Here is a 21,891-nt window from a genome sequence, read left to right as displayed (position 1 = left end):
CTATTTCGGTACACGTTCACAGAATGCCCATTAAATGACCATACTCAGGTTGTATTCAAAAGTTTTATCAGCTACAGCAATGCCACCCTGAGGTTTTTATCGAATGAAGCACCAGGTCAGTAACTCAGCGCGGCTCGAAATACGAGGTGAACAGATGGTGGCGAGTTCCAGCACACACCAGTTGCCTGGCTCACAGAAGTTTTCGCACCATTGTACAAACAACTGAACCAGCCCACGAGGAGCACCTCAATATGCAAACTGACCATCAAGGCACAGAAGTACTATTTTTTTTTCTTTTTTTTCCCTGAGTTATTTAAGGCTAGAGCAGAGGACAGTGTTAATGTTTAACCATTCTGCTGGTGGCAATTCCCACAGCTGCACTTGGATGTGACCATAAAAAGGAGTGAATGATGTATTTAGCCACCACTGAACGGCCCAGTGTAGCACTGTGAATGCCATTTGATTTACAACACATCTAACCTACCACATAACTATGATTCAAGTAAGTTTCAGAATGAGGTTAGTTCGTTGCTACCCAACTGCAGTACCAAAACACATCTCTGTTTGAGGCGGTCTTCTTGCTGGCACATAGGACACAGCAGCACGTTCTCCTTTCCCCACGTCTCTTCCCACTTACTGTCACAAGTCGTTGTGTTTAAGGTTGTGTGGGAAAAGCCTAAACAGCAGACTGCCATCATATACTGCACTGCGAACAGTACTCAGACAGAAGGGTCCCAATATCAGGCACTCATGTGAGGCAGAACCAAGTGCAAAAGCTGAGTCTGCTGCTACTTTGTTCTTGTTTCTATGGTTCAGTTTTTCCCTGTGAAAAACAAGTAACAAGGCTTCTGTATTTACCTAAAAACTGTGCTGGTGACTTCAAGACAATTGGGAAATGAAGATCAGCTATTAAAAATGGGCAGGTTGTTGCTCAATTTACTCTTTGCTTTTAAGAAGGAACATTTGAAGCAACGCCAAGGAGAGTTCATTAGGCTATGAGGGCATCTTACTGAGGTATATAAATACAGATTTCCCCCACGATTTAAATAAAATGGGCAGTTGTTAAAATAAAGGTTAGAGTGGCTTTAAATGGCCTGCAGCAGTTTGTGTAGCACACTCAGTTCATGTAAGCAATAATTACATGATACTCTCTTGGTAGAAATAAACCTACCCCACAACTTTTAAGAAACAATTAAGGCTCTTATGAAATTCTAGTGAGGATCTCACTGTGACGGAAACAGGCTGCACTTACCTTTTTTAATTAAAAAATGGAATGGCAGAGATGTATCAGACCGAAAGCCCTTTCAGTTTCAGGCCTTTGCTGGCCAAACTGTTGGAAAAGGGCTACTGTCAGCATACTACTTTCTCTTGGGCTTCTACTCATGCGTGTGTGCTCCTGGGTGCAGCTCAGCAGTACTCGTCTGGAGCAGTTTTCACTCCCCAGTGCAAGGGGACATAGGAGCAAACACCACCTAGACACACAGCCTAGCTTAAATATACCCTCAGCTAGTCCCAGCATGCACCCAAAAAACTAACTCAAGCCCTTCTCTGCCCTTCAGTATATTGTGTGGAAATTAAGTTACTTATTAAAACCAAAGGCTCTCTATACTTGCAGTAGCTTAAAGGTTATTTTTCAACCAAAGTGGAAGGAACTCATCGGATAGGTGGCAGCTGAACCATGGAACAGGCCGTACTTTGTTCTCGCAAGGCAGCGTGCAATTCCATCCAGCATGTAGCTCTTCCACATCAGAAACTGACAGTGACTGATGCTCTTTCCCCAAAGATCACAGGCTTCAAAAGCAAAGAGAATGGGCTCCAGTCAAGCAGTCATGCATGTCAAGGTAGCTCATGAAGGCAACCAGTTTAGCAGACAGTTATGGAAGGAAGGAGATGGCAATGATTCAAACAAGACTCTTAAAACTCAGCAGCAACAATCTCGGAGACGCACTGAACTCATGCAAGATGCACATTTCTTGTTTTGTTAAACTTAATGCTGGAGACAAAGTCACAGGGCTACTTGCAAGAGGATTCACAGAAATCTAAGGTGCTTCACACTGTAATCATCTTTCAGCACTTGATTGTAAGTTTTGACACTGAGAACTTTATTATAAATAGAACTAACAGAGCGGGATTATCTTTGATTGTTCTTTGAATTTAGAGGCTCTTTCACATAAGCAATACAAGGAAGTTGTATTTCTTCCGCTTCTCATTTTTAGCTTCACAACTAAAAGGATTTGTACAAGGACTTAAGAATGTCTTCGCCTACCTCCCAGTCCACAGCCTTTTGGCTGTCTACTTGTTTGACAGACTTAAGGTACAAGAGGCACAAAAATCGACAAAGTAAGACAGGTATTCAAAAGAGCGTTATCACCCCATATTCTGTTCCTGTGGCATATAAACTATTTGAAGCGCTTGCTTTAAAGTGGTGTATTGGCGTTCTGCTTATTCAATGCTTGCAGCTAGCTACTTTGTAAATTTAAATACCCAGTTTCCTCCAGCCCACCCGTAAGTAGGGCAGCTACTGTACAGAAAGACTGACATGCCCAGCCCAAAGCTCAGCAGAACAGTTTGCTCTGCCTAGTTGCAGTTGGTCTGAACAGCAACACACAAAGCTCCAGCTCAGGCTTCTGTCATGAAGCTCCACGAGCACTGGAAAGCGCTGAACTTTAAGGCTTGGCTCTTTAAATGTATTATATTTAATAAGACGTAACTCAGAGCAAAACACATTTAAAAAAAAAAAAGAGACCACAAGAGAAACCATGTTAGAAAGAACCATCTTACAAAGGAAGATGAACAATCTATTAGCCCTTGACAAGCTAGACAATCATGTACATGAAACAACAAGCTGTACAAAACTGAATGGAGATGGCAGAGAGATTCGTAAGGCTTTCTGCACTTTTATTCTTCTCGTGGTCCAACATTTCTTCAGATCTCATTCTGAGATAGCTTCAAGGTCACATCAGAACAGCAACAAACTCATCTCCGGTATGTGCAAAATTCAAACAAGTTTATAAAGAGAGAAAATTGTAAAGATAAAAACCAAACTGAAGGCCAGGATCATGGGTTAAAATATTTCTCCTGAGTCCAAGAGACTACAGTTGGGGTATATTTGAAAACATATTCCAAACTTTTAAAACAAGCTAGTCTTTTTTGACTGATAAAAAGATTTATTTGTTGTGGAAAATGAAAACAGGGTGCTTCTGGTGAACATTTTCTTTTTCCTTTCCAATACACTCTCATCTGTTGACAGACTTGTTCACACAGTGACTCTTTGCATCTCCTCCACTTCTCATTCTTCTCATGGGTACTAGCTTTTTTATTTACAGCAAGAACCGTCCTGAACAGGGACTCTCATACTACCCTTGACAGAAATTTGACACAGAAGTGGTATCTGCTCAACCAGAAGTTTGAGCTCAGAGATAGGGCAGAGGTATTTTAAAAGTCTCTATATAAATACTACATTGAATGTGTTAGGATTCTACTTCCAGGATATGTTACAAACAAACCCTGGTGTCCAAGCCACAATCTTAAGTCACATATATAAAATCAGTGACAGCTAGACTCCACTGAAAGGATGCATGATGCCTCCTCTTCATGACTTTGAAAAAACATTGAGCTACCCCTTCCAAGCAAGTTTTCCTGGTTAAGGAAGACCCTTAAGGAAGATTAACTGCCTTGTCTACAACCCAAAATGCACAGAAATGACAGATGGCCATTTGTAAAAAGACTTTCAGATGGAAAGAACAAAGAAAAGGAAGACATTTCTTAAATGCTGAATGCCACAGAACTTGGCTCTACAGCTCTGGACTGAAACATCTTGTTTTATAGATACAGCATCTTTTGCTGTGGAATTTCTACCTAGACAACACAATGCTGACTCCAGACAAGCAATGTGTGTTGCTTTCAGCACGTGACAGAATCCAGTCCAATCCCTAGCCGTGACTGTGGTTGGTTGCCTTGGGTGGTAGGATGGAAGATGACAGCAGATTCAGGGAAGCTCTTGGAAAGCAATCTGTTTTCAAACCACTGTTCACAGCTGATCTTGGGTCTGTTTTGGAGATGGAGCTGTTGTCACAACCACAGTGGAAACTGCTTTAGTTGAGCCAGACACCGTTCCCTGCTGGAGATGGGAGGCTGGTACTGTTTGAATTCGGACCTGTTTGAAATGGAAAGAGAAAAATTCAACTCATGTCAAGAACAACCTGGTGACACGTTGCACCTGCATCACACTGCTAATTTAACTGCTTCTGCCACCAAAAATTCAGTTATGTGAATAAGACCAAGCACCAAAACATATCAGGAGCAGAATACAGCACAAGAATATCCTTCCATCCACTGTTCACTTGGGAGGGTGGCAAGAGGTCTCAAGATTAGAGAGGAAGAACTAAAACCTAATTTGAATAAAAACCTATATATCAGCTGCTATTACAAGTTTTCAGAAGGACTTGGATCCATTGGATATTTCACTTCTGAAGACTTGTTACTAGCAGCTCTTAAAGTAGATAACTTCTTTTGGAATTACAGAACTCTAGGTTTCCAGACTGAAAGATGGTTATACAAAGAAGCGATGTGATTTCTTCAAGAAATGGTGACCTGCAGAAGCTGAAGTAGAGAGCGCTACAAAACAAACAAAAAAACACCAAGCCTGTAAAAACGATCCTTCAAACAACTGGAAATGTTTCCTGACAGGACTTTTAGTTTTACATTCATTATACTATCAGAACTTCAAAAACAATTAAAAACCGTAACTGGATGCAGGAAAAGTAAAGGAAACGATGCAGTGCACGTACTTAATGCAAACACTACAGCCAAGCCGTGCACCTGTACTTTTTATGGAAACCCATGCATCAAACGTAAAGTCCTCGTGAATATGTCAAGTCATCAAAAAAGTAAATAATAGCATCATTCTCCTTGCCATTACCTGTGTGGCTTGGCCTTGCTGCTGCAGCTGCTGCAGTTGCTGTGCAGTCAGAAAACTCACTGGTTTGTTCCCAGCGATCAGTTTTGTCCCTGCTGGCATCGTAGTCAGGATGATATTTCTACCTAAGCCACTGATGCTAAGGAAAGAGAATTGTTGAAAGGTCAATAAACAGCAGAGCAGGCTAGTTCTACAAATTATTCTTCAGTTGCTAGGAGATTGCAGTTACTTAGCTAATTTACTAATGATTTTAATTATTCTTTTTTTTTTTTTTTTGGTCTCACAACACTGGCAAATACACAAGTGAAAAGTTTCTGTCAACATTTCTCATGATGAGAATTACCTATCACACAAACCAAACCCTCTAACTCTGAACTGTGTCTGCGAGTCTGATCAGACCCGAACACTTCCCAAGGAATGCAGAAAACAGCTAAGCGCGCAGCGTTCTGCCTTGAAATATTAACTGAGGCAGACACTACCAGAATTTATGGAAGAATAAACAGAAAGACTGCAATACTTGAACGCCAAAGGAACCTGCACTGAGGCAGTTAACACGGCACTAGTTTAACAGAGATGGTCTCAGATTGCAAATATTTTTAGGTACGTCACCAGCTTAATTCTTGCTCAAACAAAGAACTAATCTAATAGCTGGTTTCAAGGCAAAGAACATTATTTTCTTCACTGTTCTTGCTAGAACCTACATCTCAGGGCACCTACACAAAGACTCCATTCTCATTGCCAGGCACCATATTCCTTCAGTTTCTTGCTGTTAATGGGCCTGTCAACAGATTTAAGTCACTACCACCACCTGCTTGCTAAAGCCCCAGGAACCTAACTGAGCAGAGAACTGCCTCAGCCTATTCCTAAAGCAAAACTACCGGATGCAAAGTACTCACTTGGCCCCAAGGTTGCCCTTGATGATGGGGGCAGTCACCACACTCTTGCCTTTCACTGGCTGGCTGATCACTGACAGCGGCACCGTTATTCGTGCTGGTAGCTTGCCCTAGAGAAGTTGAAGAACACGTGAGGGGCCACAGGGAGAGAAACTGCTTGGCAACATGCAATTACCACTCAGCTTGCTGCTCAGGAGCCCCGGGAGTAGAAACCAACAGCAGTGTTGCTGATGGAATCTGTGTGCTGTTTCAGGCTAATTCAAATTCACCTCCATTTCATTCACTTCCCAGCTGCCTCAAACCTGCAAACCCACGTCATCCTTGCACTACAATATTTCTCTGGGAAGGATCACTGCATCTGCACAGAGTTTTTATCCTTATGAAACCATGGCACTGTCAATTAGCTTATTCAACTTTCATGATACAGTTTACAGTACATTCAGCTTTGGGCATTAAGATTATATTAATGTACAAACCAGTATAAATGTTAATACAAGTAACAAGCACTTCTAGTTGCGACCCCATTCCAAAAGAAATTATTTCAGAGGCATGGGGCATGATGCTGAACTGCACTAAGTAGAACTTTTGATGAGCCAAGTTGATCTCACTCTCTCAACAGGAGTTAATGGAAGACAGACAGCTGACTGTTGTCTGGTTATTCAGTATTTAGTTACAATCCCAATACCATGAAATTAGTTGCAGAGTTGCATTCTACAGTACTTAATTTGAGCTTTTGTGGACATAAAGAGAAGTTTTCAGAAAGAAACCATCACTCATACACCATCATTCCTTTTCTCACCCACCTCCACAAGAAGTTCAGCGTTACTTACTGCCTGTGACGTAGATACTACCGTGGTGCTGACAGGCACCTGCCGCACAGCGGTGGCTCCTGTGCCTATAGTTATTGGAGTCCCTGCAGCTCCCGAGGCCACAGCAACTGCTTTTGAAACTGTGGCGCTCATGGTTGGTAACGAGACAGCTGAGGTATGGACTGTGCCAGCCACACTCACTGCTGAGGAAGAGGGTACTTGCTTTGCGTGAGTAGCTACGGTAATAGTCTGCCCAGCTTTGGGTGGCATCACCCCCAGCCCCTGCACTATTCTTATAGTAGCAGCTGGCTTGGCCTCCGTGGATGCCACTGTAGTAATGGCTTTGCTCTTCTGATCTGCCACAGTCATGCCCAGAGCAGGCATCAGTCTGAAAGCGGAGCTTGTTGGCTCCGCAGTCTTTAAGTCAGGAGTCACTTTAACCACTGTGCTGCCAGCTGGGCTCGAAGAAGAAGAAGTGGCTGTGCTAGTCTTGGCCGGAGAATCAGCAGTCTGGACAGGATTGGATGTCACGTGCAAAGTTGCAGAGATGCCTTTGCCACTACTGCTGCTTCCAGCAGCTGCTGTGAAGAGGTCCTGAGTCAGTTTGACAGTAGTGACTTGAGATTTGGCCAGGGTGGCCATCATGTCCGGGGTGATACGCAACACAGTCTGTCCCTTCGCATCCGTGGTGATTGAGGAAGGCGGTAGGCGCAACACGTCCTTTCCTTGGATCCGAAAATTAGTAGCTGCAAGTGGGATGCCACTTCCCGGCTGCGCCTTCATGCCAAGCTGCCCTGTAATAGCCACCTGGAAAAGATCAGAGAAACAACTACATCAAACCAGAATGCAGTCCAAGGCACAGTCAGACAAAAGTAAAACTTCCCCACAGGCTGATGTTTGCACAGTGTTCTTTTCTCCTGTGAGGACTGGAGCGACTAGCATTCAACAGGATGCTACTGCTCACTACACTGCTGAAAATAGTTTGGGCTGCTCATTACATAGCTTTCACAAAACCATATGAAATACTCTGGAATTGGTTCCTCTTTCAAACAGCACAAATGAAAAAGATCAACACCTGAAGATGGTAAGTTAAAGAACCTGCGCTAACACATTTTTCACCTGTGCATGAAAATGGGGCTCAAATACAGCAAACCAGCACTTGCCCAAAGCTGCATGGTCCACCAGCTCAGACATGATAGCTCACTGTAGTTTTCACTCTTTTCACATCTGCATATCATGTCCGTCACAACAAATGAAAAACAGCTTGTCTCTCCCTCCCTCTCACCTGCTTGATGATATTCTGGCCAGCCACGTTCTGGATGACAGTGGTAGAGGAGGTGCTCGGGGCAGAACTGCCTGGAGAACTTGTTACTGGCTTCACAGCGGGACTGGGCGCTGCGGACAGTCCTGTCACGGTGATGCCTGTCTGTCCTGCCACGGAGGTTCCTGGTCTTTGCACCTGCACTGGGCTGGTTTGAGCTTTTACTGGTAGAGTCATCACAGCCTAAAGCAAGACAACACAGAGGCAGCTTATGAGCAGGCTAACACAAGCCTGACTAATACTTGCTCTTTCTGTCTCGTGCCTTAGCACGCAAATTCTGTACTTTTTACTGCAATGCACAAATTAATGGTGCCATATAAACTGGCAACAGGGACAAAAAAGGGACACCAAACAGCATTATTTATATGTAACAGTTTCTATGCTTTGTAATGCATTTACTGCATGTCCCAAGAGAGCAAGCAATCCCTGAGCACCGTACTGAAATACGAGGGAGATCCACAGATTAGAAGTCAGAGCTACTCCCGCATTTCCATGCAGCCAGTCTTACCTGAGGCAGCACTTTGGTTTGCGTGGCTGTAGCTGGAACACGGATTTGAGGCACTGATGTAGGTTGCTGCTGCGTTACCACCGGGGCTTGCTGAGACACAGCTGGGAGGCTGGACTGGGCAGCGACCACCCGGACCTGCGGCAGTCCTGAGGACGTGGTGTGACTTACCACCCGGGCGGGAGGTGCCTGGGGCCCAGGCTGTGTCTGTGAACTCTGGGCTGTGGAAAGCAACGTCCCAAGCTGTGGCATGGTAGGGGATGATACCAGGAGAACACTATAGAAAAGATAAAAGCCAGAAGGTCAGTACAGATGCAGAACCTAACTGAGAAAGAACCAGGAATACTCATACCTGATGTATGAGACAGAAGGGGAGCATACCTTTGGCTGGGTTTTGCAGGCTCTGAGCCGGCACTAGACACACTCTTGCTAACTACAGACACTGGTGGGGGTGAAATAGGCGTTGCTGGCAATGCTGGTGCAGTCGGTGTCACAGGAGTCACTGGAGTTGGTGGCATGCTGGAGTCACTAAGGCTCAGCTGACTGGGCTCTGACGCGCTGCTGGGGAGTGCTTTCACAGAACTCTCCTTGCTACTAGACTTCTGCAAAGAAACCATGCCAAACATGAAGGTCTTTACAAAAAATGGCTTTGACTGTTGCTCTCTGAGGACTTTAAATGGATCTGTACAGTTACAAATGATGCCCTGGTGCAAACTCCTGAAGTCACAGATGAGTGATGGCCTGCCTTCCTCACCTGCAGCCACAAGCGGGCTGGTCAGTGTGGCTGCTCATGTTCTCAGGGAGAAGGGCATCTCAGCAGTGACAAACATTCAAAAGATTCAGATATCCACCTTGGTTAATTTGCCAGCTGTGACTGTTTTAGAGATATTTCATATCAATACCAAAAAAATAAAAGAGACATCCAAATCCTGACAGCTTCAGCACTGCAAGAGGGAGAGCAGCAGACATGTTCCACACGCTCTGTTACAGATTAACCTCAAAACTGGATCTGAAGAGACCATCCCTAAGATGAGGAACCCAAATGAACTCCGTTGACCTTTCTTCTCTTAAGATCAACATGGATTACAGTCAAAGCTGGGAGACGCAAAGCTCCCTCTCTCCTACTTCGTTCTGTGCACTGGTACTAGACTAACTCTCACATTCATCAATATAATGAACTGTTAACTCAAAAAGCAATAAAAGAGGTGGTAATTTTTTATCAGCCTCGTTGGATACAGAATTTACAGATCAAGTTAAACCCATACCTCATTCCCAATCACAAAAGCATCTGTGCAAAGAAATTTTACCATTTTAGCTGGAGGTTTTGGCTTCTGCTGAAGAGCTTTCTTGGCCTTTGCTGCAGCAGCTTGAGCCTGATGGATCCGCTCTGCAAATACAAATTACTGGTTAGGGATCCTGAACACAAGCAAACTGAGTTACCAAAGGGGCCATCCAAAACCGTAAGTTCATCTTCAGAAAAGAAATCAAACACACATGCACACGGGGACGTGTAATAGCATAAAGAAAAATGCCAAGGCAAATCAGCCCAAAAAGGCTGGAACAAAGATGTGTTGAAGTTGTCAACCTAAATAAATCTAGAGTTCCAGAGCACTATTTTTGTAACAAATACTCACTACAAACTAATACACTGCTCTGCAAGACTTGATTTAAGTGTTGATGGACTAACACTAGCAAAGTGACTAGAGAAAAAGGCTAGACTGGTGAATTAATGTTCATTATCCATCTGGACTGAAGAAGCTCAAGAGCATGGCAAGTGAAAAACAATATGAGATTTAGACATTCTCAGTTCTGAAGATACAGAACCAAGCAGTACCACCAAGCCAGGCTTACCAAACTCTTCCTCACTCCTGTCCCGGTGTAGATAGATCCACAACTTGCGTCCAATATCATATTTCACGCAGGGATCTTTCTCATAATGTAATCGATCCAAAGCACCGCTAACAACAGTATTAACCTGAAATTCAGAATTCACGGGATTACAAGATGTCCCAGGTCGGCCTAGCCAGAGGTCATGTACAGAAAAGCCAATCCTATTTGGTATAAAACCGGAGTCAGTTGCTACCAATCTTCATTTGAGTAAGAACTGACTGAGAGCAGATGTTGCAGCATGGGGTTCTGCTTGCCTTTGTGGATTAAATGGAGCTTCACCAAACCTGAGGGCTCTGAAAACTGCCTGTTTCTGAATCTCATATTGGAGCAGCTGTGTGACATAGTGTCAAACCCGTGGCTTTTCCAGCTATTTTCCTTCCTTCAGGATTTAGTACAGATTTGCAGCAGCTCACCATAATACTACAGAGCTCTCATTTTCCAGTCGAAGCAGCATAAAAATTATTGGGCTTTTGTCACTGCATACTGCCTGGGTCTCAGCAGTGTTTTTCCATGAGAATACAATTGATTCTCCTAGATAGCATCCAACTTACTTGAGCGCTTGTGACATCAGGAGCTAGGAACTGGGAATCTTTAAGCAGCTCACAGATTTCAGCACGGGTTCCTTCTCCATTAGGAAGGCGAGCGGCAGCATCACGAACTGAAATAGAAAATTAAAGCTTAAGCTTCCATCCCTAACCTGATAGCTATATTCAAATACTTCGACAAATACGTTTCTGTACTGCTTTCTTATCTCCAAGTCTCATAGTGCCCACTTGCTCACTAAAAGCTAGTGCCCATCGTCTCTCAGGGCCTCTGATGACTATATGAGCAGAGAATAAAAACGATCATTTTAAAGTACATCAACTGTGTTGGCTTGGTGCCTGGAACAACGAATGTGAAGACCAGCACGCAAACCCTGAATGACTTTGCAATGCCCCAATCTCACAACAACAGGCTTAAACCACCACTCCTTGTTTTCTAGTTATATGAGCCTTAGCTTCAGCCAGCCTCATGGACTCTCCTCTTTGCTTCCCATTTTGTCTCAGATAAAAAGTAACAGATGCTTCCTCTTCTAGTTATTCCTGCTCCCAGCATTCCATCAGCTTTATTTCAAAAATTTTTTTCTTCTTTCTTCTTCACTTATGTCATACCAGTTCATCCACTTTTCCCTTTATAATGTAGATTCCTAAAGTCATTGTTTGGGTGGACAAGAGTGCCTTTTTCTTTTGTTTAAAAAATATCTTTGGCAAAGGATGCCATCGCCTTACCAAGAGACAAGATGGTGACATACGCTGGTCTGTCTGATCGCAGGAGAGAATGCTCTCGGGCTTTGTTCAATGATGTTTCCTTGTCAAACACCCCCTTCACAGGACCAACAACTGACTCAAAGCCGTGCATACGGAAAGTGAAAGCTTTGTGGGGCTGGCTGTAACGGTATCGTTCCTGTGTTTTTAAACGAGAGGACTAAATTTAGCATATATAGATGCAAAGACTTGAAGCTTGCAACTGAGTATGGGTTAAATTACTACCATTCTGTAGATAAAGTGTGTTTTTTTTTTTTTTTAATTAAAAGCTCAAATATTGCTGTATAAACTTATTTTGGATCAATACAAGCGTTATCTACTTCAAGCAGAATATAAAGCAGCACATAAACAAAGTGCCCAGGTGCAATATATCAGGTTCATTCTTAAGTAGCTGCGCAGACTACAGAGGTGCCAGAGACAGGCATTCTGCCCAGCAAACAGCTCTGCTTGCAGTGGCAATGTGCCATTTCTTCCTCCTCTCATCTGGCAAGAGAGATTCCCAAAATTTAACCCGGATGGTCTACCATGCAAACAGCACATGTACCCAGGGAGAAGACGCCTCATCATGTGTTTACCCTATAAAATACACATTTTTCCAGCAAGGCCACAAGCCTTAAAGACACAATGAAACTTGTATCTACTACAGAAAAGATGACTAAATGTATGGGTGCACTTATTGCCACTTATCTTCTGCTTTCTACACTCATACTTGTTCAAAAAAATATAGATATGTCATCTTCATCTGCTAGAAGGCAGAGTAGAGAGAAATGTTGGCACTAACAATATCAATTTTGCCCAATACCCATTGGAAATACAGCTGGTTTTGAGATAAGCAGCTGAGCTATATTGTTAGCTAGTTATCTGAGGCTGAGATACCTATTTCAAGGCAGAAAAAACATGTAAATCTTTTGTATTAACAAAGTTTTTGGAGAGTATACAACTCCCATCCCATACAAATTCTCTTGATTTAACGGCCAAATCTCTCAGTATGTGTATTTAAAATTAAAAAGATTATTTTCTCACCTGTTCCTGAAACACGCGTTTCTCTTCTCCAGTACTAGGCCGGACTACATAGTCAGTCCTTCTGAAACAAAGATCACCATCAGTTCTGAGCAACAAGCCCACAGCAACCACAAAGACTATCCCAAAGGATAAGCCACCTCACCCTTCCTGCAAATTCTTCCGGCACCATAGAACAAATTCTGAAAGCATTTATGTTGATATAATTAAGTCCCGCAGAGATCTTAAAGTACACTCTATAGCCTACCTGAAAGTAAGCAAGGACTGTAAATAACCTTGTAATCAGGATGCAAGTTAGATTTCACGTCTGCTCAGATAACAGGCGAACTTGGGAAAACTCAGCTGACTTTGCAAAGTATAGTTAACACATTTATAAACTCAACACTAACAAATTCCCTCCTGCCCCATGATGCAAAATATTTTTCTTTTAAGCAGACAGTTGCTCAGATCTAGAGGTGCAAGGACCAAACTCCACAGCTTTAGCACATACCGCAGAAGTTTTTAAGCAGTATTATGTACTTACACTCTGGGAATTGGTGTTGTAGCATCTGAACTGTCTTCATTTTCCTACCAAAAAAAAACCAAACAGACATGTCAGCATTGGATACAGCCCATCAGGTTTTAGGCCGCTGAAATACCATTTTTCTGACTCACTTTGAAAAAAGTCTGGTCCTTGGTCTCCAACCAAAGCTGAAACAGCGCTGCCAATTCCTTCTCATGATCTTGGCAAGAACCTAGTCCAAGAAATCAAGACACATAGGAAATAGAAATAATTTGTTATTAAGCCAGCTGCTGCTTGTACTTCCCAACCACCTCCTACTCCCTTCCAACCTCTATGCATCACCAGTCACAAGGCGCCTTACACACTTCACAGATGCTCCAGTTTCACTACTTAAACACATTCAGGCTCAGGAAAGTGCTAAAACCTATAAAGTCCCCTATGTTGGTATGAAGGATGGTGCTCCAACTCCAGGCATAGCAGCCAAGATACTGTTTGAGATACAGCAACGTTACATTTGCAGATGGTCCCCAGTTTCCAAAGTGAACCCAGTCACCAAGTCCCTGAGCAGAAACAAGTGCCTACATAACCTCCACCAAAGGCTGTCAAGGGGCCGGAGGAATACCTTCCTGACTCCAAATCTCAGCCAGTTTAAGCCTGTGAATATGACCAAGAGTCACTATAGTTACGAATCAAAAATTCTGCCTAGTAGCTAAAGCAAAAATCAAAAATGCTAGACGTCTATAATTCACTCAGTATGAGTCTGGGCACATTTAACGTGGTTACGTCAGCAACATAAATAAAGTTCAATGCCTTTGCTCACTTACTCTCTGTCTGCTCTTGAAAATAGTGTATTGTGAAAGCTTTGAATGTAAAAGACATTTTTGCTCAGCTAAAAGAACACAAAAGGTCTAACAACTTAACTAATAACTCTGCTGGACTTTCTCTCTGGGCTGTAGCAAGCTAGAGTCCTGGAGAAAACCACCAACCTTTAACATAGTAGAAATAATAGAAAAGTACAAGTTACCAAGCAATTTCCACTGCTGAGTTTTTTCCTTGAATTCAACAAAAGGCGAGAAGCTGGATGGAACATCTACAATGAAAGATGTGCATTTCAGAGACAGCAAACAACAAGAGCAACCCCCTAAATCCTACTGTTGTAATGCAAATTGTCAAGTTAGACTCGTAGTGACAAATGAAGCATTTTAAAGTGATTATGTAAGCGCACCTCTAAATTTATACTTGCCCAAAGGAAAGGTTAGCATCTCGGAGTAACAGATCAATCCCAAGAAAAGAAAAGAACAGGATAATGAGCCTTTCATCTACAGGCTGTCAGATGGGATCCTGTTCACACGCTGTGAGGCACAAAGAACTGCTGCTGTATGGTAACTACTTCCTGAGCTCACATGAAACGAACTTCAGATTTATGGTATTCACCAGTATTGTGGGGAACATTAAGGATCCACGTTGCAATGACCACAACAATATACATTGTCTCTCCCTTTAAAACTTCCAACTAAGCAAATCAGAACCACAGAATAACTTAGTTTAAAAGGAATGTGTGGAACTTAGCTGGTCCAAGCCCCAGGTCGAAGCTGGGCCAACTTCACATTTCCAGTAGATTGCTCAGGGCATCATCTAGTTTATTTTTCATTATCTCCAAAGACAACCATAACCTCTTTGTACTGGGAAAAGGCTAATTTCTTCCTGCTCCAAACATCCTGCCTGAAGCACACAATCTAAACAGGAAAAACTGCCTGTTTCAGTTTCACATACACTGGAATCGAGCTGGGTCTTATCTACTGTCCACATGCAAATTGAGTCTACCACAATCAAGAAAAAGAAAGCCATACAGCTTACAATAAAAACACTGTCAACAATGCAATGATTTATTGTAATGATGAATTAAAATTTGATTGGAGGTATAATATAAACCAGCACTGATTGGAACCGAGATACAAGCACCCTAAGTATCTTTAACAGCCATTCTTACCTCTGCTGTCACCTGTTAGGTACTGTAAGGCAGGTAAAACCAGTTCAGACCAGTTAGGGGCAAAGGAGAACCAGTTATTTAGTGCACTGGCAGGAGAAGATTGCCAATCTAGAACTTTATCCTCAAGCTGAAAAGGAAAAATAAATATTCTATTAAAGATCTCACACTTTAAACTATGAATTTTTTAACAGAAGAGGAAAGCAAAACAGCTGAATGCGTCCAGGGAAAGAAAGATTTTATATTCATAAAAAAGATCACTTGACTTTTCCAAGTAACCATAAAATGGTATTTCAGACAACAGACACCAAAAACAGAGAAAAAATTCTCCACCATCACCAGCTTTGATATAAAGAATTTATCTAATTGTGATCTGAAAACAGGTATGGAAAGATTTACGTATGCAATAGAGTAGAATTATGAAACGTTAAAAAACAGAATGTGATATGCACTCCCAAAGAGTTGCCTTTTTTCTGTGTGTGTGGAATCTACATTAATGTAATTTAGAGCAGGACACTTCTGGAGAAAATCACTATTACAGAGCTATAAACAAATCCTAAAACCTAATTTTGCTTTCTGCAAAGGTTCCTAAATATGTGGGTGGTTCCTTACCACAGAGAGACTAGCAGGTCCTTCCAGAAACAGTATCTCCAAAAGAAGGAAAAAGAAGCTGGAAGATATTTCATTTACACCAAGGCATGGCTTCATCTCTTCAAGAGGTCTTCAAATGAAGGAAAACACAAGCAGAGTACAAGTTTTCTGAGTAAATATACACCTTCATACACAGAGATGTACATTCCACATTTTACCCATTCTAAGATGCACAAAACCAAAGACAAATGTCCTTCATAGAACGGCTCTGGCTGGAAGGGACTTTAAAGATTACCTAACTCCAACCCCCCTGCCATGGGCAGGGATGCTACCCACTAGATAGGTTGCCCAAGGTCCCATCCAGCCTGGCACCTCCAGAGATGGGACATCCTCAGCTTCTCTGGGCAACCTGTGCCAGGGCCTCACCACCCTTACACGGAAGAATTTCCTCCTAATGTTTAATCTAAATCTCTCCTCTTTTAGTTTAAGATCATTCCCCCTTGCCCTATCATTATCTACGCGAGTAAAGATTCCTTCTCCACCCTTTCTGTAAGATCCCTTTAAGTACTGGAAGGCCGTAAGGAGGTCTCCCTGGAGCCTTCTCTTCTCCAGGCTGAACATCCCCGGCTCTCTCAGCCTTTCATCAATAGGAGAAGGCACACCTCCAAGCGCGCCTTCTCTTCTTAGCTCTGAAATTCTGCTGCTGCTTCATCCCATCATGGGTGAAAAAGCCAGACAAAACAGAAACAGAGGTAACTACACCTAGTAAGATCTGCAAAGGTACTGCAAAAATCTGAGCTGCAACATCCATTGCGCTCTTCATCCCCTCAAAGTATTCAGGGCCCCCTGAAGCACTTACTCCTCTTTGACAGATGACAGAGGGATGGGGGACGGATCCTGAGACAGTGATGGGATTCCGTCTGCATTGCTAAGAGAGTCAGCCAGATCTTCCACCTCAGATTTAATCATCTTCAGCTTTTTTTTCTTCTTATCTTCCTTTTCTTTCACCTTTTTCTTGAGGGTTGCAAGGTCAAATAAGGCTTTAGGTATGACAAAAGGTAAGAAAAATAATGAGAAAACATCTTACTATATTTCAGTGAGGATCATTAACTATATTGTTAAGCATATATTCAAAAACGTATGTAGTGCAAACTCATTCACTACCAGTCCATTCCATCCTCCTACTTACTTCCATGAGTTTTTTTTTCCCCTTAATGCACTGTTTTTACAGAAAAACTTGATTTTTTAAACCAACATATTTGGAATCAGAAAGGTGAAGGTAACTGCTTAGAGCAGAAATACAAGTTAAATTCCATCAATTAGTTGGAAGCACCTTCAATAGAAACTGGAGTTACCTGTGTGCAACTGCAACTTACAATTTCAGAGCAGCTAGCTAGCTACGTAAAGAGCATTCAGGAGAGACTTCCTCCATCCCTAGCTTTTGATACCCTGTGTTTATGCAATGCACAAGTACCAGTTCCAGCCACTGACCTGCTAAGGAACCTTTCCTGCCAGCATTCACACGAGTCATGATGTCCTCCAGAGTCAGATCTGCTGTCATTAAATCTGGGTGGTCCTACACGGTACAACAGGATAGAAAGGAAAATCAGGAAAGCAAAAAGCACTAAAATAGCAACAAGAGTACACAAGATAACCAAATACTGAAATGTGTCAAACTTATCCGGGATCAGCATATAAAGTTATTCACTGCAATAAAAACAGGGAAGGCTTCCAACCCTGAAATCCAATTTTTTCATTGACTAAGTTTAGTAATCACACATCAATAAAATTACAGAATACTTCTAAGCAGGTAAACATAAACAAGAGTTGTATATGTCCTCCAATGATTAAATATAGATTACATTAAAGGACTGAAGGGTGGCCACACACACTTCTTGTCACCCAGAAGCACTTTACAGCTAAAAGAAAAAAGACAAACAGGTAACATCTAGTACCAGCCCCCCCAAGACTTTTTGTCAACTTACAGGTTGACGTTTTCGTTTCTCATGGTGCTTCCTCAGCATCATCTTCAAGTCACTTTCCCCAAGTTCTATCCTGTCTGCAAAAACAACAACAAAAAAAGTCAGATAATTTGCAGATTTTTGTTTTCTTACTTTACAGACTACTTAGAATACCGTGTTCTGTTTGTTCCCATTCTCAGTAATCCTCACATTTCAGTAAGTCAAGGAAATTCAGTCTTTTAATCAACCAGTTTATTTCAACGCTTTCTTCCTTGGTTGATCAGATTTATTCGCTGATGCAAGCACGGAAATGAAAAGTGAGAAACAGGTGTGTTGCACAAAGGCTTTGCAGGCTTGATTACAGCAACCTTCAGAGGGATTCCCTTAGCACATACTCCAAAACAGTTCAAACCATGCTATACTAATCGCTCGTCCGTTAAGGAAAAATACAACAGAAAAATCAGTAGCATTACACAACCTGTAAAGACTTATGTTAAAATACTAGCTTTTCAAGGAGAAAACAAAAACGTGAGAAGATCTGGACGTTTTGGGGACAACAAAAAAGAAGCATTACATGATTTCCCATGAAACAACAGACTTTCCCCGCCAAATCCTTGCAGGTTCTCAAAGTAATTCTCATCCCCAAATCCCTACTGACACCTAGTTTGGTTCTCACCTGCTGTTTTCATATCCAAGGTTGATAACGTGGGTATCACTCTCAGGGGAATTGGTGGACTTGGACAACGTGCTGGAGAACTTGGAGGCCAGGAGCTTAGATCTTAAATATGCAAATAAATAAATAAATGAATAAATACATTTCTGCAAGACGTATCACCCCCAAACCTAGGTAATCCTAACCCCATGTTCATTAGCGTGCAACCACTAAAACTGGAGTCCAGTTTTCATTCCTCTATTGAAGAGGCTATCCTCACATAAAAAAATATTTTTTCTCCATTCACACTTAAATCTTTCCTTGAGTACAGGGCATTACCTTCTTCATCAGAAGACAAGGTGGTATCTCCACACTCCTCTTTCACTTCCCTCAGAATCTTCAAGTAGCGCCGATGTGCCCGTCTGTCCCGTTCTTCTGCGTCATATGATGGTGAGAAATGCTTTCTCCTCAGGGTCATATCAGGGCCTCCTTTCCTAGCTAACTCCAGCAAGTGCTGGAAGATGAGATACGAGTGACATTAGATATCTTGGTTAAGTGAGGGTGGTTAAGCTTAACTCACATTTTCAGGATATTTAACATTTGGAGCTGATGTGCTAACTAGCTCAGTTCTTTACAACCCTTAAAAAGTAAGGGAATTTGTCAGATTGGCAACTTTAAAACCAGTATTTTAGACCATCATTTAAAGGGGTGAAAAAGGCAAGAAGGGAGCTAATAAGTTTCTGCATCTTCATCTGCACATACAATGCCTCACTGTCACTTTATGTGGACTGTTCAGGGGTCCCTAACCACTGGTCTTGTATCCACTTGTACAGTTTCCATACCAAACGTGTAACGCAAACACGGAACACTCTTTTGAAGAAAAGATTTATCCCTTATGACTATACAAGAAATAGCTTCCTATACATTTCTGTATTCTTTTTCCTGTATCACTATGGGGTGTTTAATAAAGCCACTTTCTTCTTCATCCATGCATACCGTATGTTGCGATGCCTAAGCTTAGTGAAATGATAAGCAAGCATTTACAAAGGACACGTTTCAGGTGGCAGAGATAAGTTGACAACACTATCTACAGAGGAAGGCTTCATCAGGGATTTACAGCACCAGAATCAGAGTTTTTTATCTATTCTATACCAGTCTCCAATGAGGCTGTGGAATTCACACAACTACCTAGTTAGCAAAGTTACTTGTTTCACAATGACATAAATGGCAGAAAAATTGAGGCAGATTCACTTGTTAAAATGAAGTGCCAAGAAGGAAGCCAGGGGGTGAGATGGGCATGGAAAAAACATGCTATGCTACACAAGTGAGAGCTATGAGAGATTCAAAATCTGAAGTTTGATACGCATCTTTGCAAACATAACAATGCTTCTAGTGTTCTTATATTATACAGGCCACTGGAAAAACAGAAAAGCAGCATTCAGTAACAGAAAGTCCTCTGAGAACTAGGAATGCACAAACACCAAGACACTTTGTTGTAAAGACAGCCAGTTCATTACAGAACACAAGAAGGCGATGACCAGGCCCCAAAGACAAGATACTCACGTTGCGGGAAGCAAGGATCTGCTTGAGCAGGCGGTAGAAGTACTGCTGCTGAGAGCTTAAGTAGCGTTTGTACTGGGACTTAAAACAGAGCTGCCGGTATTTCACAACTTCAGGATTGAAGTGCCCATCTATAACAAAGAGGTAAAAATTGCCTCAGTTTTCATTAATGGCAAGTTAAGAACTTAACACTGAAAATACACAGAAGTGTATCACACTCACTGACCCCGAAAGAGTTTCTGGGCAATGTGCAGTGGATTTCCAAAACGGAAGTTTTCGCCACTGAACAACGCAGAGATGAGTTTGTTTTGATGCTCTCGGTTGTTTTCAGGAAAGCGAGGCAGGAATGTTTTCAGGTGGTCTCGCTGCGCATCTGTCAGCACCTCCTGCCATGTCGACAAGCTGACGACTTCGAAGAAGATCTCAGGCTACAGAAAGGAAAAAACAATAGTGAAGAAAATGTGTACACGTCTTTAACAACTTTCTAGCCCTCAAGGCTTTTTGCAGCTAAGTAACACAGGACGTGAGACGGTGTTTCACATCAAACACAGAAAGCAACAGTGTAAGGAAGAAAGCTGACGAAATAAATACTGTTATCAAGTAGCAAATAAATTCAAAACTTTTAACAAACAAAACTTTTATTCTATTCTCAAATATAACTGTAAAATAAAAGGGATCTTTACCTAGAAAAGTAATGTGACAGAAAGGTCTTACTGTTTTACTGACAAGATTCAAAGTGCTATTCAATTCCCTTTCCAGGGGTCAGAAACATATCCCTTTTCAGTTTGCTCTCCTCTGTAAGCCCCAGGACAGGAGGTAAACATACTGTTTGTCAAGGCTCTGGGAACACAAAACATTCGTAGTGCTACTCACATCTTCCAGAAGGTCCTCGGGCAGACTAACCCTCGTTGTGCCCAGCATGCAGTCCTCCATGATCCGTGTGCCATTTCCTTCCCCGCATGGCCCCAGCTCCAAGGGGTCGGTCAGCATGTGATCCAGGGAGTCCATTCTCCTCCCTCTGCGGCTCCTGAGCAAGGGCAGCAAACCCTCACCTCACCCACCGGTACCCACCAGAGCCCCCAGACCAGCTCCATCCCAGGCTGACAACATTTGAGTGAACATTGCACTTGGTGAACCCAGGAGTTGGACTCGATGATCCTTGTAGGTCTCTTCCAATTCGGGATATTCTATGATTTTAAATAGTGGTTTAAGCACAAGCTGCACAGCCTGCTGAAGGGACACAGACCCCAGGAAGACATGAACTGCCCGTGGCACCAGAGGGGTGCTCTTGCGGGGGGCACGCTGGGCCACCAGCCACGACCCTCCCAGCATGACAGGAAAGCGCTTCACGCCGCTTCCTACCCGCGGCAGCTGTCACTAGCAGGAGGAAGCACCACAAATAAGTCACTACGTTTACATTTTGACGGGTTTTGAGCACGCAAAGCTCAAGGCGGGTCTAAGTTCAGGTTTCCTTTAAGCTCAATTTACAGCCCGGGATTTGGCCGGGGTCAGGATTTGGGAACAGCTGCACAAACCTCAGCCTCCTCAGACCCAAAGGCACAAACCTCGCGGAGAAAACACCAAAAAAAATCACTTAAAACAGGGGTCCCGTCCCCCCCCCGCCCGTCCTCGGAGCCCACCTCCTCACCTCAGCGGCGCCGCCCCCTCCTCACCCCGGGGCCGCAAGGACCGAGGGAGCCGAGCCCCAGCCGCCCTCCGCCGAGCCCCCGACCCCCGCTGCGGGGGGGACGCGGCCCGGGGCCGGCGGCGCTGCCCCCCTCAGCCGCTGCCCCCCTCAGGCCGCCCGCTGCTCAAGGCCCCGCGCACGCGCGCCATGGCCCCCGCCGCGCCTGCGCAGAGCCGCGGGTGGGAAGGCGGGCGGGAGGCCGCGTCGCTTCCCCGCCGCCATGACGGGGCCCGGAAAGGGCAGGGCTCTCGGTGGGAAAAGGCGGTTAAAACCGGAACTAATAAATAAATG

At 43.2% G+C, this 21,891-nt stretch overlaps 1 protein-coding gene across 2 annotated transcripts; it reads right to left on the bottom strand.

The window, feature by feature from the left end:
* Positions 1-2,765: 2,765 nt before the first annotated feature.
* On the bottom strand, positions 2,766-21,743 carry NFRKB (nuclear factor related to kappaB binding protein). Of its 2 annotated transcripts, none has more exons than XM_035555820.2 (26): positions 21,562-21,743; positions 20,787-20,940; positions 20,140-20,341; positions 19,917-20,044; positions 18,693-18,867; positions 18,378-18,479; positions 17,726-17,799; positions 17,232-17,316; positions 16,600-16,780; positions 15,762-15,870; positions 15,153-15,279; positions 14,187-14,252; positions 13,315-13,394; positions 13,184-13,227; positions 12,664-12,724; positions 11,605-11,779; positions 10,888-10,994; positions 10,298-10,421; positions 9,754-9,833; positions 8,828-9,048; positions 8,450-8,723; positions 7,906-8,124; positions 6,642-7,427; positions 5,815-5,921; positions 4,922-5,057; positions 2,766-4,156 (listed from the first exon to the last, which is right to left on the bottom strand). In XM_035555820.2, the coding sequence occupies exons 2-26, from the start codon at positions 20,919-20,921 to the stop codon at positions 4,031-4,033; spliced, it is 3,924 nt and encodes a 1,307-aa protein (XP_035411713.1). In that variant the 5' UTR covers positions 20,922-20,940; positions 21,562-21,743; the 3' UTR covers positions 2,766-4,030. The 2 variants fall into 2 exon arrangements, with proteins under 2 accessions (XP_035411713.1, XP_035411714.1); XM_035555821.2 differs by having other exon boundaries at positions 12,664-12,721.
* Between the last annotated feature and the right edge of the window lie 148 nt (positions 21,744-21,891).

The sequence above is a fragment of the Cygnus atratus genome, chromosome 22, assembly GCF_013377495.2.
Source record: "Cygnus atratus isolate AKBS03 ecotype Queensland, Australia chromosome 22, CAtr_DNAZoo_HiC_assembly, whole genome shotgun sequence".
Classification (NCBI taxonomy): domain Eukaryota; kingdom Metazoa; phylum Chordata; class Aves; order Anseriformes; family Anatidae; genus Cygnus; species Cygnus atratus.
The sequence above is the reverse complement of the archived record's forward strand: the minus strand, read 5'-3'. Positions and strand labels throughout refer to the sequence as shown.

Coding starts and splice junctions, on each gene's coding strand:
- NFRKB (XM_035555820.2), bottom strand. CDS start 20,921: ATGGACTCCCTGGATCACATGCTGACCGACCCCTTGGAGCTGGGGCCA. Junction 20,342..20,786: donor CCGAGGACCTTCTGGAAGAT/GTGAGTAGCACT, acceptor TCCTTTCTGTAG/CCTGAGATCTTCTTCGAAGT. Junction 9,049..9,753: donor CAAAACCTCCAGCTAAAATG/GTAAAATTTCTT, acceptor GTTTCTTTGCAG/AAGTCTAGTAGCAAGGAGAG.